The sequence below is a fragment of the Cicer arietinum genome, chromosome 4 (genome assembly GCF_000331145.2).
Source record: "Cicer arietinum cultivar CDC Frontier isolate Library 1 chromosome 4, Cicar.CDCFrontier_v2.0, whole genome shotgun sequence".
Taxonomy (NCBI): domain Eukaryota; kingdom Viridiplantae; phylum Streptophyta; class Magnoliopsida; order Fabales; family Fabaceae; genus Cicer; species Cicer arietinum.
In genome coordinates this window covers 15,026,116-15,043,811 of record NC_021163.2, presented here as the reverse complement: position 1 = coordinate 15,043,811, position 17,696 = coordinate 15,026,116, and the positions used below count along the sequence as shown (strand labels likewise).

The window sequence follows — 17,696 nt, the reverse complement described above, 5'->3', positions numbered from 1 at the left end:
GGGGAATCTCTACCTCTGAATTTTATATGGTCGTTGAAGGATCTGATATGTTTTCTACTAATATCATCAATAAGAAAAAAAGTATTTCATTTCACTTCCAAGTAACGTGATCAAAACTAACACTACCTTATGGAAAATATAGAAAATACCACATAGAATTCACAACTATATAATTCTGGACATTGTTCAAAATATGATGATATAAAACTAAATCCATATCTAACTTGATATTTTAAAGAATTTTACTTTATATATATAAATAAAAGTTTAACTCATCCATTCATTTTAATTCAAAGCTTGAAACTTTATCTTCCCACTCTCATATAATAAAGTTTTTCTCATTAGATATAATCCCTTGATTAACTGTGTAAATTTTTTGTATATATAAAAATTATATCCTAACAAGAAATGACTAGACAAAAATTACATTTCTATTATTTTTACGAAGAGCATTATATTAGTAATTAAATTAAGGATTTAAACACATACACTATCGTCCAATTTTGCAATATTACCGAATTTTGTAATATTATCCAATTTTATATTATATTCCAATTTTGTATTACTGTCCAGTTTTTTCATATAATAAAATATTATCCAATTTTGTAATAATATCCAAATATTACATGAAAAAAACATTTTCTTTAACCGGATAACATAAAAAAACATTGATCTCTCATTTGAATATAAGTATAAAATTTATTAAATTCTATTTGATAAAAATTAACCAACTGATAAATATAAATTACCTAATAGCTGATTATTTATTGTTGATAGCTAATAATTTTATTGAAATGTTTGATGAAATTAGCGATTTAATTACTTTAAACTATAAATGAACATTTTTTATTAATAATAAAATTAATATTAATTAATGTTTAAAAATATTTAAATTTTAATAATTTAAAATTTATTAATCTCGTATATTTTTTATTTACTTAACTAGTTTGTTTATTTTAAATAATAATAAATAAATTATTTTAAATTATTTATTTAGTTAGTTCTTTTATTTTAAATTATTATCAATAATTTATTTAAAAGTGTTTACTGATATAAGCAATTTATTTTAAAAAATATAATAAATAAATTATAAATAATAAAAAAACCTATAAATTCATAGTTAAATGAATATTACTAAATAAGTTTATAACCTATATAAACTATAAATAAACTATCTTATTAGAGTTGTTAAATAGACCATAAATATTTAAATTAAAGTCATCTAAATAAAAGCACCACAATTTAGACTAATAATAATTTTAGTATTTTTAAAATACTCATCGTGTTAGTATTGTTAAAAATATATTATAAACTTCAATCTCTTTATCTATCAACTCTTTAATTCATTCACTTCAGTTATTAAATTAATTTTATATTTACAGTTATTCAATATATTAAAGTTAAAAATAAATATAATTGAATGCATTTTTTATTAATAATTTAATAAATTAAACTGATTAACAAAATAACATTTAACCGAAAGAACTAACCAAAAGCATGATTTTGTAATTTTGATTAATTTAAGATTATAGCCATAATAATGTATTACATATTATTCAGGAGCAAAATGATTATTTATACTTCCTGCATGTATATACTTCTGCAATTTTTTATTTGCCAGAGTGCATTACTTTTCTTCTAGGGTATGTCAGCATCTTTTTGTTTAATTTAAATTTAATTATTATATTTGTTGTCTTGCTAAAAAAAAAAACCTGAAATTTGACTTCAAATCAATAACCATGATGAGAACATAAGAAAGAGAAGAAGAAAAATACGATTCCGTGATCTCCATTTTCTTCTGTAACAACCAATCTAACAACAACAAAAACCCTAGACCCCTCTCAACCAATCTCACTTTCTTACTTTGTCTTTCTCGCATTCAATTACTGCGAAACAACAATTCCGGAGCGATATTTTGGAACTTTCTGATCTGGGTTTTCAGTTTTTCCATTTTTTTATTTTATTTTATTTCTCTATTGCTTCGATGTACGAAGAAAAATCCAAGATCTTCTTCGACGACCCATTAACACGAAGAGTTTCAAAATCAAAACTTTAGCAATACCCAGTTCTCAAAATCCCTTTTGTGTTCTTTCTATGCCCCAATACCAACATAGTGAAAAGCAGTTATGGGAGCTGAGAAAAAATGGCTTTTCACGCTATTCAGTGCAGCAGTTTTATCCTTAATGCTTCTGTTAATGTCTTCTTTCTCTTCCTTAAGTTCTCAAAAGCCTTTTCCTTCTCAAGTTCAACATGGTTCTCACTACCCTCCTGCTTTTGCATACTTTATCTCTGGTGGACATGGTGATAAAGACCAGATCTTTCGTTTGTTGTTGGCAATTTACCATCCAAGGAACCGTTATTTGCTTCATATTGGAATGGATGCTAGGAATGAAGAGAGACAGAGTTTGGCTGATTCTGTTAGTTCTGTTCCGGCGATTCGAGCTTTTGGGAATGTTGATGTGGTTGGTAAGGCTGATTGGATCACTTATTTGGGTTCATCCAATGTTGCTATCACTCTACGTGCTGCTGCCATTATGCTTAAATTGGATAGTGGCTGGAATTGGTTTATCACTTTGAGTGCACGTGACTATCCTCTCATTACACAGGACGGTATGCCAATTTTGGTTTTTTCTTTGTTTGTTTTGTGAAATTTGTGCCTTTTGTTTGATTTGTGATGTTTCTAAATACAAAGATGAGTGTGGTGTGAATGTAAATTTGATCATGTAGTGATATTTTCACACATAAACTAGTAATGAGCTTGGCTATTTAATGTTATGGTTGTTTTGTGTGTGGTGGTGTATATATATATATATATATCATTGGAAAGTTTTTACCACTGTTTAGGAGCTTTGTTTCTATTTAAGTTTTTGTTCCTTTTTATTCACCATTTTCTTGATCAGGTTAGATTGTTTTAGGAATTTTGAAATGCAGAATTAACTGGAAATGTGATACCTTAGAATTATAATTAGTGTTCAAATCAAATAATCTTGCTCCAAACATGCCAGTTCTGCATTTCACTTATCCTGATTCCTGCATTATGGGGAAATGATTTCTTATCAATAATGATTTGATGTGATCAGCTTGAATGTAAAAACATGATATTTTCTGAGTTTCTGTAAGCTCTCGTATTTTCAGATTTACTTTTTTAATTTTGAATCCAGAAAGGTCTGTACTTTATGAATTATACTGAAATGTCTGGGTGTTATAACACTGGATTGGTTGCTACAGTTTGATTAAAATATGCCCTGCCCACGTGGTACTTTCTATTTCTATTTTGGTTTTGCAAATAAATTTTACAGTTTACTAGATACTGATCATGATTTAGACTATAATATTGAGTAATTTGAGTTTGTATAGGACACTATGGTTAAAAGACATGTTATTCACATCATTTGCTGTCCATACAAATGGAATGTGCGGTAGCAGTCAAGAGGTGAAGCTAAGAACCTAAGGAAATAGTTAAGAGGGGGCAATGAAAAGATTCAAGTGGTAAATTAGTAAATAGTCTGACTAATTGGTGACTAGCGGATATTTGTTTAGCATGCTGAAGTGCCACAAATAGTGTATAAGTTGAAAAAGTTATCATGAATATAAAAAAATATGATTGGTAGTAACTTTGAATCTTGGGGTGGAAGAGTAGACAAATCAGAAAAGATAGAGTAGTGTCAAGTGTGGGTATGAATGGATGGGGCAGGGATAATGGAAGTTGAGTTGTTTTGGGGCTAACTATTATCTATTATATTTTCACTTTAAATTGTGAAAACAACATGGTCCTTGTTGATCATGTATGTACCTCTGTTGACTTTTTTTCCTGTTTTCAACTTTGTTATGTTTAATTGATAGTTATCTCCCCAAAAAATAAACAAAACCAATATCTGGCATCCACTCTCATTTCAAAAAAATCATTCCAAATCAACTCTTTCTCTTCTCTTCTTTGGCTCCTTTGTTCCCTGCCCTCTATTCTTCTTTCTCCTCCATCACTTTCCCACTCTCTCACTTCACAACTGTGCTGCTCATTCCTTCAGATTTTGCTTCATAATAACTGTGCTGAGCCGTTGTGGCTGGTTGACACAAAAGCTTGTTGAGGTTGGCCACATATTTTCACCAGTCTATAGATTGGCAATGAGCAACATTCTAATCTGCATTGGTTTTTGGAGTTGTGGCACGCCTTGTCAATTAAGTAAACACTGAACATTGGTATTCCTCAGATGACTGTAGAACTTGGCATCTATTTTATATATGTTGTAGTACAAGAACATTTACACTCTTTGTTTTAAAAGTTATTATGTGTGAGTAAGTCCTCATATTGTTGTGAAATTTATTCATTGAATTCTGCTTGTTGTAAGATCCTTATACATCTCACGTCTCATCCATATTTAAAAATCTCAGTTTGATGTCGGCTACTTTCCTAAAACCTTCTCTAATGTTTGTGCTCATATTGTGCTTGTCTTGTTTATCAGATCTATCCCACGTTTTCTCCTCTGTAAATAGAGACCTCAATTTCATTGATCACACCGGTGACCTCGGATGGAAAGAGTATGAAAACCACTGCTAAATCTAACTTCTACTTTGTGGCGTTTATTTATTGGTCCTTGATTATTTGTTTATATATATTCAATTGCTGATGCAGGAGTGACAGATTCCAGCCTATTGTAGTTGACCCAGGAACATATTTAGCAAGGAAAAGTAAAACTTTTCAAGCTACAGAGAAGAGGACAACACCTGATGCATTCAAACTCTTCACTGGTAAATTTTTCTCCCATGCTGTTAGTGCAACACATCAATGCCTATGATTCTTTTATTTTGTTTAAATATGTTGGTCCCTGCAAATATACCGTGTTTTGCTATTAGTCCATGTAAAAGAATTGTTCAGTCTTTGCAAATATACCGCGTTTTTTACATATGTTTTTAGTAACCTATAATATAGAATATTTGATTTTAATCCTTCCAGTATGAGCTACACAAGGACTAAAATAAATAATGCACACATATTATAGAGATCAATTACAATATGAACAAATTTTGCAGAGACTAAAACAAAACAAGGCCCAAAAGCAAAATGTGGAGTATTTGCAAGCACAAAAAACAAAAACAAAAAAGTACTAAGACTAAAAAGCGTATATTTGTAGGGATCAAATCACATTTAAACCTTTTCTTTCTTTCTTTTTAATATTGAATGCTTTTCATGACATGCAGGTTCACCATGGGTAATCTTGAGCCGACCCTTTCTGGAGTTCTGCATTTTCGGTTGGGATAATCTACCGCGAACACTACTGATGTATTTTACAAATGTTAAGTTATCTCAAGAAGGCTACTTTCACTCAGTCATTTGCAATGCACCAGAATTTAAGAACACAACAGTAAATGGGGATTTGCGATATATGATCTGGGACAATCCTCCGAAGATGGAACCTCTCTTCCTTAATTCATCTGTTTATGATATGATGGCAGAAAGTGGAGCAGCTTTTGCAAGAAAGTTCGAGGTCAATAACCCTGTGTTGGATATGATCGACGAAAAAATTCTCCAACGGGGTCACAATCGAGCTGCACCAGGTGCGTGGTGTTCTGGACGGAGGAGCTGGTGGGTGGATCCGTGCTCGCAGTGGGGTGATGTCAATATTCTGAAGCCAGGTCCTCAGGCTAAGAAGCTGGAAGCGTCTGTTTCTAGTCTTCTTGATGATTGGACCGCACAGACGAATCAGTGCCAGTGATCAATATCATAGACAGTACTAAGAATAGAAAACCATTGTAGGAAGTTGTGCAGTTTATTGCACTGACCAGTAGAAGCTGCCATTTATTATTGATAAAAAGGAGAAACACATTCTTTGGTCACCAAAGTGTAATATCAATCTTGAAGGAGGGACTTATGTGCATAAGAAACAACGATTGAGAGTTGGAAAAGGGGGAGAGAAATGCATTTTGATGAACCTTGGAGGGTGGATGTATTGTTTTGGAGGCTTGATATTTATGGTGGATCCTTCAATGCCTTGAATCAGTGGGAGGATATTCCTTCCTCGTGCTTTCATTTTCATAGATATTGTATGTTCTATATGTCTCTCATGGTTACTTACCATAGAGATTTTGGACGATTCGAGCAGGATAGCTAGCTCATTCTTTTTGGATTATGAATATGATTATCATTTTCCATTCTCCATTCAATCACTTCCTTTTGGCACATTTTATAAGTTATATTATTAGTGACTTTTAGTCCCAACTAACAGAATGAGTAACTTCTATAACCAACATCTAAGTAACTTCCAAATCTATAGTTACTAGAGCTTCAAAAAAAATTTCAAACTTTAAGGTCCTGTTAAAAAACTTTTTATTAAGCTACTAAGAAAATAATTTTTTGAAGTTTCGGTCCATTATTTCATAAGGTTCTGGGATTTATAAGTCTCAATATTTTATTAACTTTGAGATTTTTTTTCTTAAAAAAATTTTTAAATTTAGTTTTTTGAAAAAATATTAAAAAATATGATTTTTTGGAAAAATTTAGAATTATTTTTTTAAATCTTATCTAAGATCAACTATGTTACAAGAAAGATTAAATGAGTTAATTTTACTATTGATTGAAAAAAATTGTTAAACGAAATCTATACATTTTAAATAAAATCTTCTAATAATTATAGCCCTCCTTTACCAAATATATATATAAATAAAGGGGAGGAGTTCGGAGATTAAGAGGACAAAGGTGGGCCGCGGCCCAACAAATATTATATATAAAATTACAAAAATCTTTAAGTTAAATTTAGTTTTCTTTTTTTTTATCTCTCTTCCAGCCTTCCTCTCTCTCCTCCAGAATCAGATTCACGAATCACAACAACCGCGCTGTGGGAGAAAGGTGGGAATCTCTTGGTGAGTTGACTGCATCTGTTGCATTGAAAGCAGCTGGCCCAGCTCGGCTCATCTACGTGCTATAAAAAGTAGACAGAGAGGGCTAACCAAAAAAATTCACAAGATTCTGATAAGACGACTATCCGAAAAGGAAATTCACAAGATTCTAAAATGGAAGTACCTAAAGTTCAAGATTCTTTATCTTGGCGAAAAAAGCAAAAGGTTTCTTCAGATGTAAACACAACTGGTGAAAGAAATGTAGTAGTGAAGAATAAGATGAGTGCAAACCAGTTGGCAGCAAAGGCTATGCAACTTCGTTTGAAAGGAAAGAATGAAGAAGCTCAGAAACTGTTGGTAAGGCTTCGCGCTCTTTTCTAGACCGTGTCTCTATCTCTCAATATATTGTCTACAAAAAGCATATCCTTCTAGCTTCATGATTATTTTGATTCAATTGTACGCTTTTTGTTCTTGTTTTGGTGGGCAGGAAGAAGCAAAGGTATTAAACACAAAGGAGGGAAACCAAGAAGATCATACAACTAGATCAAGAACTGAGGGAAGTTCTAGAAGGTATTTTTCTATCTTGAATTTCGTGTATTGAAACAAAACATAGTCCAACTTATTGTCTTTGTTTTTCTTGCTTATATTTCTTTGTAAACTCATAAACTCTTAACCTATGATTTTGACAATGACATTTTACTTTATTCAAGGTATGCTATGCAAAGGATATCTGCTGAACAAAAGAAAGGAGAGTATGATGCTGATATGCATCTTGCTTGTAATATAATGCAGAACAAGCAATTTAAGGTTTCTACTCAGGCAGATAATGAATACGACTTTGAAGATGGTCAAAACAGAAAGAGGAGAAAGAAGTCAGGAGGTGATGACTCGAGGAATATTCAAAAAAAGATGAATGCAAATCGATTCTTGACCCAGAAAGAACGTTGCCTCTTTTGTTTAGAGAATCCAAATCGACCTATGCATCTTGTTGTGTCCATCGCAAATTTCACATATCTTATGTTACCACAGTGGCAACCGGTGGTGCCTGGTCATTGTTGTATTCTACCTATTCCGGTGAGTTTAATTTATACTACCATTAGTATTCCTTTAAATGTCAACTTTAAGAACAGAACTTCATTTTATTTTTATTTCACTGACTCATACATTTGCAACTTTTATTTATCATTAATATGGCAGCATGAACCGGCTACAAGAACCGTGGATGATAATGTGTGGGTAGAAATTCGAAACTTCAAGAAATGCCTTATTATGATGTTTGCAAAGCAAGATAAGGAAGTAGTATTTCTTGAAACTGTGATGGAATTGGCACAACAACGGCGCCATTGTATGGTTGAGTGCATTCCTTTACCCCAAGATATTGCTAAAGAGGCTCCTTTATACTTTAAGAAGGTCAGATATCAAAATTCTTGTTAGATTATTGTGTTATGTGAAGGGGTATGATTATGCTTGTGTGAATAATTGATATGTATATAACTGTGTACACTTTAGGTTAGATGACTTGAATTGTGTGAATCATGCTTGTGGAAAGATGCTGGAATTATGTATTTTTCGGGTGTAGTTCCATTCAGCTTATAAGTTTATTTGCACAACCCTTATTTTATATGTTCTTTGGATGGGTGTGAACACGTGATGAGTAAAACTTAAAAGCAAACCTCCAGAATCTGAACATGTTTGTTAAAATGATGCTTGGTTGTTGATTGCACTTTTCGTTCTACTCACCGGCTGTTTTAAATTGACTTCAATCGCAGGCAATTGATGAAGCAGAAGATGAGTGGAGCCAACACAACGCTAAAAAACTCATTGATACGAGTCAAAAGGGTTTGCGCAATTCAATTCCGGAGCACTTCCCATATTTTCATGTAGAATTTGGTCTAAACAAAGGTTTTGTTCATGTTATCGATGATGAAAAGGAGTTTAAGAGTAGTCTTGGCTTGAATGTCATTAGAGGCATGCTTCATTTGGCCGAGGAAGACATGCATAGACGTCGGAGATACGAGACAGTGGAGGTGCAAAAGCAAGCTGTTGCTAGCTTTTCTAAAGAGTGGGAACATTTTGACTGGACAAAGCAGCTACATGAAACATCTTAACAACATATTTTGTTAGAAAAATTGGTTGCTTTTTGTTTAAGGAGACCGCTAACGAATGTCGTTGGGACATTGCAATCAAAGAGGTAAATTTTTATTGTAAAATGTTGTAAATATAGGCTAAATTTTTAGTGGCCGGTTGCTGAAAATTAGCCTTTGAACCTTAATTTCATGGAGAATTAGTAAAGTCTACTTTATATTCCCTCACCCTCTTGAGAATTTTGTCTTTATTTATAATAGTTTTTATTAATTTTCAACCGTATTAATTTTTTTTTTCATTAACTTATCTCCGATTGATTTATATATATTTTTGCAATCAATAATAAAGGCTATAAGGAAATTGATTAAAAAAATACTATATTAAAAACATTAATTAATTCTTTCTTTTGAATTATAAAATTGTAAAAGAAATATTTATAATCCACAAATTTAATACTATTATTAATTTATTTAATTTTTTTGATTAGATCAAAAGAGTTTTACATTAACAATTTGTGTACAAATGAGAGGTCTAAACTTTTTTTATAGAGAGATAAATGGGCAACGGATTCTAAATTAAATGTGTTTGTGGGATAATTTGAATAGATTATGAGATAAAATAATATTCGTTCCAAACATTAAAATATTTGCCATTTAGTTTGAATAATATTTTTAAAGAAATTTGATTTTATTAAAATTAATATAGTTTATGAAAAATAAGAGTTTAATGATAGTATAAATTCAACATTTTTTATTGTACGCGTAACTCAACACCATTGATGAGTTCAAGGGTGAAGCATCGAAACATTCAATTGACTATGTAAATTATTTTTATTCCTCCACAAGTACTTATAAAACCAAAATCCTTCAATCTTTCTTGTCTTTGTGAATTACTAGTCCGTTGCAAAATAAGTGTCATTCATACATGTAATTTCAATTTAATTCTCTTTAAAGGACAACATCCAAAAAGTACTAATTAGAAAATTACTTCAAATATTTTTTCTCTCGAAGTTTATATCTATTTTGGTTGTTTATTGTATGACGCGATTAAAAAAATTCACTTTAGTAAGAAAAGATTATATTCTTAGTGACACAACTGATGTATTTAGTGTCTTTTTAATATATGATAGATTGAGATGTAAGTTCAATAGAACAATAATATTATGCATAATTTTTTTAGTAAATACAGTAGAGGAGAGATAGGAGTGAGAATAGGTTAAATTGAGTTAGATTTTGTTATACATGAGGCCGGCAAAAAATTTAAAGTTTAAACTTGACTCATGACAGACATATGGTATGACATATTAACCTATTTAAAAGTCTAATTTATTTTAACATTTTTTAATAAGTAATCAAAAATATCTCTAAATAGATTAACGAGTAAATATGTCAATAAAATTTAGTTCTATTTTAATATTTAATATGACATTTCGAAGAATGTGACTTTATATACATCCTACTTCGATTCTATTTAATACACTACGCCAAAAATGACATTTTATAGCGCGTCTTTTATAGCGCTTATTAAATACAAGCGCTGTTGTATGATATTTTAAAAATAACGGAGGATACAACAGCGCTTTTTTGACAAGCGCTATAAAAAAAGTGTTGTAAAAGACTTTGATTTCACATAATTAAAGGACCTATTAGAGCGCTTTTTGGAAAAGCGCTGTAAAAAGGTTTTTAAAAAAAAAATAAGGAGGTCTTTTACAGCGCTTTTGGACAAGCGCTTTAAAAAGTCTGTAAAAAAGCGCTGTAATAAACTTTCAAAAAGTAAAATAAGGAGGTCTTTTACAGCGCTCTTTAAAAAAAGCGCTGTAATAGGCTTTTAAAAAATAAAATAAGAAGGTATTTTACAGCGCTTTTTACAAAAAGCGCTGTAATAGGCTTTTAAAAAGTAAAATAAGGAGGTCTTTTACAGCGCTCTTTAAAAAAAGCGCTGTAATAGGCTTTTAAAAAATAAAATAAGAAGGTCTTTTACAGCACTTTTTAAAAAAAGCGCTGTAATATGCTTTTAAAAAATAAAATAAGAAGGTCTTTTACAGCGCTTTTAAAAAGCGCTGTAATAGGCTTTTAAAAAGTAAAATAAAGAGGTCTTTTACAGCGCTTTTTAAAAAAAGCGCTGTAATAGGCTTTTAAAAAATAAAATAAGAAGGTATTTTACAGCGCTTTTTAAAAAAAGCGCTGTAATAGGCTTTTAAAAAATAAAATAAGAAGGTCTTTTACAGCACTTTTTAAAAAAAGCGCTGTAATATGCTTTTAAAAAATAAAATAAGAAGGTCTTTTACAGCGCTTTTTAAAAAAAGCGCTGTAATAGGCTTTAAAAAAATTACTATAAGAAGGTCTTTTACAGCGCTTTTTAAAAAAAGCGCTGTAATAGGCTTTAAAAAAATTACTATAAGAAGGTCTTTTACAGCGCTTTTTAAAAAAAGCGCTGTAATAGGCTTTAAAAAAATTACTATAAGAAGGTCTTTTACAGCGCTTTTTAAAAAAAGCGTTGTAATAGGCTTTTAGAGGTCTTTTACAGCGCTTTTTAAAAAAAGCGCTGTAATAGGCTTTTAAAAAATAAAATATAACAGTAAATCGCTTCAGTTTCCTCTTTATTACATAAACTTCACTACACTTCAGTGTCCTTCTCCTCTTCATTATCCTTCTCATTGCGAACCCTAATGTCCTACGAACCATATTGTTAACCATCTCCATTGCAAATCATCTCCATATTTGTTACTATCCATACGAACATTATTACATACTCTTCTCAATGAGAACCCTACTCTGTCCTACGAACCGTTCGTATTTCTGCGCATTTTCACTGTTTCTTCTTAAACAAAACTGTAACCTTATGAACTCTACGTATTTCTTCGCACTCTTCAGGTGTTGTATTCATTTATTCATTTATTTATATATATATATATATATATATATATATATATATATAATGTGTTTGTTAATGCTAATAATCACATTTATTTGATAGTATTTTACAAGTTTTCTGAGCTCAAATGGGTGCTACAGTGTCGAAGCAAAAATCAAATAAATCACATGGATTCTGATAAAGGTTTGAAATGTATGACTTTAAAATTTCATTAACAATCAATCCACAAATATTTATTGACTTATATGTTTTATTTTATAGTGCTCTCGTCAAACTAACAACATAGACTGCGGATACTGTATATTACGATTTATGAAGGAGATTGTTGTTATAATCCCAGAAAGAGATCTAATTAAAATAAAGGAATGCATATTACAGCGCTTTTTTTAAAAAGCGCCGTAAAACTAATACAACAAGCAGCGCGTTTTTAGAAGAGATTTACAGCGTTTTTTTTTTTTATTTTAAAGAGCGCTGTTGTATCTTTTTACAGCGCTGGATACTACGGCGCTTAATTTTTTGAAAAAGCGCTGTAAATGGCTTAAAAAAACGCTGTAAAATACCATTTTTCGCGTAGTGATAATAATATATTCAAATATGTAAAACAACTAAATAAGATTAATATGTATAACCTACTAAAAGTTGAATATTTGATAAAAATATCAAAATTTGATGTAATAATTATAATGATAAAAAAATATTATTTAAATTTTTTAAACAAATTTAAAAGATTTATTATATGACATGTAGTCCATCTTTTTTAACTAAATATGCATTACTGTATAATTGTTTTAATTTCTTACCAATTTTCGTGCACAAAAATTATTTCTCAAATATAATTCACCGGTGCGTACATACTCTGCAATGTAAAATATGCACGTTTCTGTTTGCTACAAAAGATAATTGTTGCGTTTTTTATAGGAAATATAATTGTTACCATAAAAAAGTTATTTACACAAATTTCAATGATTAATCTTAACTTTTTATTGTAACATTCATATCCATGTTTTACAAATGATTGTTTTTACATTATAAAAATGAAAAATTAGCATAAGTTAAAATTTAGCACGAGTAACCTGGGCATGGCACAAGTAGATTTCTAATGTGAATAATACCTTTAATTATTTATCGTTGAAAGAAAAATAGAAATGAAATATGAAACTACATAATCCTTTTATAAAATATAATCTTATAATATGGACATAGTAAAATAATAAATAGTTAATTGTATTATAAGAAAATGATAAACAATTTTATCAAATATAACAAAATAATTGGATTTTATATGTATTCAATGACACTTTAAAATACTTTTATATTATCATGTAATGAGAAGCTATGATTTTGTCATGTCAACTAATAATTTTAAAATTGATGATTTTTTGTCGTTGTTTGTATTTACGGAAATAAACTTATATGTAATTTAATATATGAAGAATTTTATTATTTATGTGTGAAAAATCTCATATCATAATTTTTTTTATTAATCGTTCTTTATATATATAGAGTTAGTTTTTACAAAAATACATCATATCCCTAAAATAAAGAACAAATCTAAACATATTATAAATACATAGAATAATTATATATCATATCTTATTCTAAATTTCTAATATATTTAAATATAAATCTAAATAAAATATTTTAAATTTATTTAGACATATTATTTTCAACTCTCCTCCTTGACTAAATATTTTTCTTGAATAAGACCGCATCTTTAATTTTGTATCTTTATGTATTCATTCTCCTCTTTGATTGAATATCTTGAGGCTTCTTGTTGTAATTTTTTATCTCCTTCATCCAAACATGAGTATGTTTCATGTAAACAAAATTATGTAATTTTTTTTAGCATTTTATCTTCATGAAACACATAAAGAAACAATCTTTAGTTAACCTTACATCTTTAGAAAATACATAAATAAATAGTCTTTGGTTATAGTTTTACATTTTTGTGTAATACATGAGCATATTTCATGTAACACATAAAGATTTAACATTGGTTATGGTTATTTACACTCAATATCAACTATTGATTATAATTATTTATCCTCATGGAACACATGAAAATTAGTTTTCGATTATGGTTATTTATCCTCTTGTAAATAAAGATCAACATTTAGTTATATATCCTTGTGTAACGCATAAAGATAAGATATTTGTGGTTGGTTATAAATCAAATTGAATTTTTCATTATCTTTGTCTATTGTTGTTGCTTTCATCTTATTTTCATATCTAAGTATGAACATTAACTTGTGATACCACCCATAATTTTTTTTGTCTATTTTTATTTTTATTTATAAAAGCAGAATTATATATAATATATTATGTACAAATAAAATATCTCACTTTTTTTTTTTTGTAAAATCTTTGATGTAAAAACAATCTAATGCATGTCATTTAGCTCTAAAAGCCCTTGTCTTGAAAGTTGAAAATTTGTGTGTTTGTTGTTTTTTTGGTTTTTCTTTTTAAGAAAAAGAAAAGAAAATTACTTTTTATCTTTCATAATAATTAAATTGTACGATCATTTCATATATATTATATAAAATGTATAACTTAAAGAAGTGAAATATATTATATTAAAATTATGCATAAAATATTTATGAATGGGCATAACTAATAAACTAGAGTAATATTTTGGGACTGGGAAGTAATGATACTATGATAAATTGATTAAAAACTAATAGTCGTTTATAACTAATAAACTAGTGGATGTTTGATATTATTCAATTCGTTTAACAATAATATTATTTAAGATTTTCTACACACCTATTTAAAAGAATCACAATTAAAAAAAAGGCTAAATTACATTCGTGGTCCCTTAACTTAATTTCAGGTAACGTTTTAGTCATTTATCTTTTTTTTTTCCCGACTTGGTCATTTATTTTAATTTTAAGTGGCAATTTGATATTTTATATTTTAAAATTTCAACAATGATATCTTTTTTTATACAAAAATTCAAAAAAAATTTCAATCAAAACTTATAAATTTAATTATATTCTTCAATATAATGCAAATTTCATCAATTTCGTAACGCAAATCTTCAAATAAACTCATATTTTCATACTTTATTTGATATTTTTAGGAATAAAGGACTAAATCGGGAAAAAAAAAGATAAAGGACTAAAACTTTACCTGAAATTAAGTTAAAGGACCACAAATGTAATTTAGCCTAAAAAAAATAACTATTTTATTAAATAATTATTAATAGTTGATTTTTTACTATAAAAAAAATCTAATGTTAAACTATTTTAGTGCTCATACTAATAATTAAAAAGTACATATATTAAAAATAAAAAATAATATTCATTTTGAAACAAATATATTTTTTTGTGTTCAAAAGTCACCTGATTATGAAAAAGGATTCAAGATCCTATGGTACACCAATATTTTATATTCTATAAATTTTGAGTATAGAAAATGTTATAAATAGAGAGAGGTGGTGTAGTTTATAACCTATAAATTAATTGAAGTATTTCATTAAATTAATAATATGATTAGTTTAAAATTAAAAATATTTAAAAAGACATTTTTAATAAATAATAAATCTTATATTAATTAATATTTCAAAGTTAGTAATTAAAATTTTATTAATGTGTTATATATTTTTCTAATATCATTTTTTTAAAACTAATTTGATTGGTTGAAAATTTGGGTTTTTTTATTAAAATATCTTTTCTTTTTTTAATTATAATATCAAAATGCTCCACTTCAAAAAAAAAAAATAATACCAAAATGTCCTATTCTGTTTCACTTCATCGAAATACTACCACGTACGGCACATATTCTGTTTCACTTGACTTAATTTTGATTATGAAACTCTTGCAGGTCTATATAAAAAATGACTCTCTTAGACACCATATAATTTCTAAATTTACTTTATTATAAATAGTCTCTAACATATTATAAGTAAAATCTTAACATTCGTAAATTTAATGAAAATGTCTTAAAAGACGAATACGATTTAATTATTATGAGAATATGAATTAGTGAGTATTTTAAAAAATAAAATATTTTAGTATATATCTTTTGAAAGTGAGATGAACTGATTTACTTTTTAAATAAAAATTTATATGAATTGTTAAATATCATGTATTTCATATAAGTAACATACTATGTTAAATAATAAAAATAAAAGTTTATTATTTAATTTCATCTAATCTAATTATTTAATTTTTCAATAATCATTGTTTTTGTTTGTTTAAAGTTACAAGTATTATTTTATAATAAGTTTTTTGAAAGAAAACAAAATTATTTGGAGAATTAAAAATCAAGACATTAAGATTAAAGAGTGGTGTTCGAGTCATAAGTTTGGTCACTAACATTGACGGTCCAAAAATGATTGAAAATCATATGCCGAGACCCAAATATTTTGTACAACGAAATTGTACGACCAAAATTGTCATGGAGAGAAAATTTAGTTTACGATTATATATTTTTTTTAATGTAAATTATTTATTTTTATTGCATGAGAATAAATTGACAATAAAAGTCAATTTATATATTTAATATCAATATCAATAAAATTTATGAAAATTAATATATATAAATTAATAGAATAATTTATTTATTTATTTCCGTGCAACGCATGAGTTACTCACTAATATTATATAAATACAAACACATGAAAAATATGAGTTTAATAATAATACAAATTCAACGTTTTTATTGTACGTGTATCTCAACACCATTGACGAGTCAAAGGGTGAAGTATAAAAGCATTCAATTGAATTACTACTTGTAAAACTAAAATCCTTCAATCTTTCTTTTGTCTTTGTGAATTACTAGTCCGTTGCAACTTGCAAAATAAGTGTCATTCATAAAATATTAATTCTTTTAAAGCAAAACGACACTGACTTTATAACATTTTATATAAGTTAGAAATTACATCAAAAATTCGTTAAATTTACATCAAATTAAAAATTACATGAATATGATTATCATTTTCCGTTCTCCATTCAATCACTTCCTTTTGGCACATTTTATAAGTTATATTATTATATATTTTTTAAACCATACTAAGTACCAAATCATGGTTTATGAAATTAAAATAATTGACCTAGTTTTGACAACACGTAAAAGTTGCAGATGCAGGTTGGCGTTTCGCAGGTTTCATAGGTGATACGATAATAACCCAAACACTGCACTGCACTGCACTTTCATCAAACAATGGCACTCTCACGATCATTCACAAGATTCCCCGTTCTTGTTTCACTCTCAAAATCTTCTTTAACACTCTCACCAACTTCAAATTTTAACCAACATTATTATTCCACACCCACCATTCAACTAATCCAAAACCCATATGGCTCTCTCAAATTACACTTTTTCACATTTCACACATCGCGTGTTATTAAACCCAACAACACCAACCCACATGCCGAAACAATCTGCAAAATCTTATCCACCACACCCGATTCAACCCTCGACGCCTCTCTCGCCAACCTTTCGGTGGAGATTTCACATGACCTGGTGGTTGATGTCTTAAACAGGCTCAGCAATGCCGGAATTCTCGCTCTTTCGTTCTTCCGTTGGGCAGAGAAACAAAAGGGGTTCAACCACACCACAGAGAGTTTCCATGTTTTGATTGAAGCACTTGGTAAGATCAAACAGTTCAAGATGATTTGGAATTTGGTGGATGAAATGAAAAAACGAAACTTGCTTAATGGCGACACTTTTTCCCTCATTGCTCGTAGATATGTTAGAGCTAGAATCGTTAAGGAAGCATTGAAAACGTTTGAGAGGATGGAAAAATACGGATTGAAGCCTCAAATAACTGATTTCAATAAGTTAATTGATGTTTTGTGTAAGTCAAAGTTACATGTTGAGAAAGCTCAAGAACTGTTTGATAAAATGCGGCAGTGGAATTTAGAGCCTAATCTCAAGTCCTACACTATTTTATTAAAATGATG

General features: G+C 28.8%; 3 protein-coding genes across 3 annotated transcripts in view; all 3 read left to right on the top strand.

The window, feature by feature from the left end:
* Positions 1–1,678: 1,678 nt before the first annotated feature.
* LOC101492311 (beta-glucuronosyltransferase GlcAT14A) lies at positions 1,679–6,159 on the top strand. The gene is made up of 4 exons (XM_004496919.3): positions 1,679–2,610; positions 4,461–4,536; positions 4,631–4,746; positions 5,197–6,159. The coding sequence occupies exons 1-4, from the start codon at positions 2,127–2,129 to the stop codon at positions 5,709–5,711; spliced, it is 1,191 nt and encodes a 396-aa protein (XP_004496976.1). The 5' UTR covers positions 1,679–2,126; the 3' UTR covers positions 5,712–6,159.
* A 605-nt stretch (positions 6,160–6,764) lies between these two features.
* Positions 6,765–9,143, top strand: LOC101491756 (uncharacterized). Its single transcript, XM_004496918.4, has 5 exons — positions 6,765–7,188; positions 7,319–7,401; positions 7,542–7,905; positions 8,029–8,241; positions 8,601–9,143. Exons 1-5 carry the CDS (start codon positions 7,006–7,008, stop codon positions 8,937–8,939), a joined length of 1,182 nt encoding a protein of 393 aa, XP_004496975.1. The 5' UTR covers positions 6,765–7,005; the 3' UTR covers positions 8,940–9,143.
* A 7,682-nt stretch (positions 9,144–16,825) lies between these two features.
* Positions 16,826–17,696, top strand: part of LOC101491444 (uncharacterized) — a 2,003-nt gene continuing 1,132 nt past the window's right edge. Inside the window, 2 exon segments of the mRNA XM_012714757.3 lie at positions 16,826–17,690; positions 17,692–17,696. The exon segment at positions 17,692–17,696 is cut by the window's right edge and continues 1,132 nt beyond it. Coding sequence (XP_012570211.1) covers positions 16,954–17,690; positions 17,692–17,696 — 742 coding nt within the window. The 5' untranslated portion in view covers positions 16,826–16,953.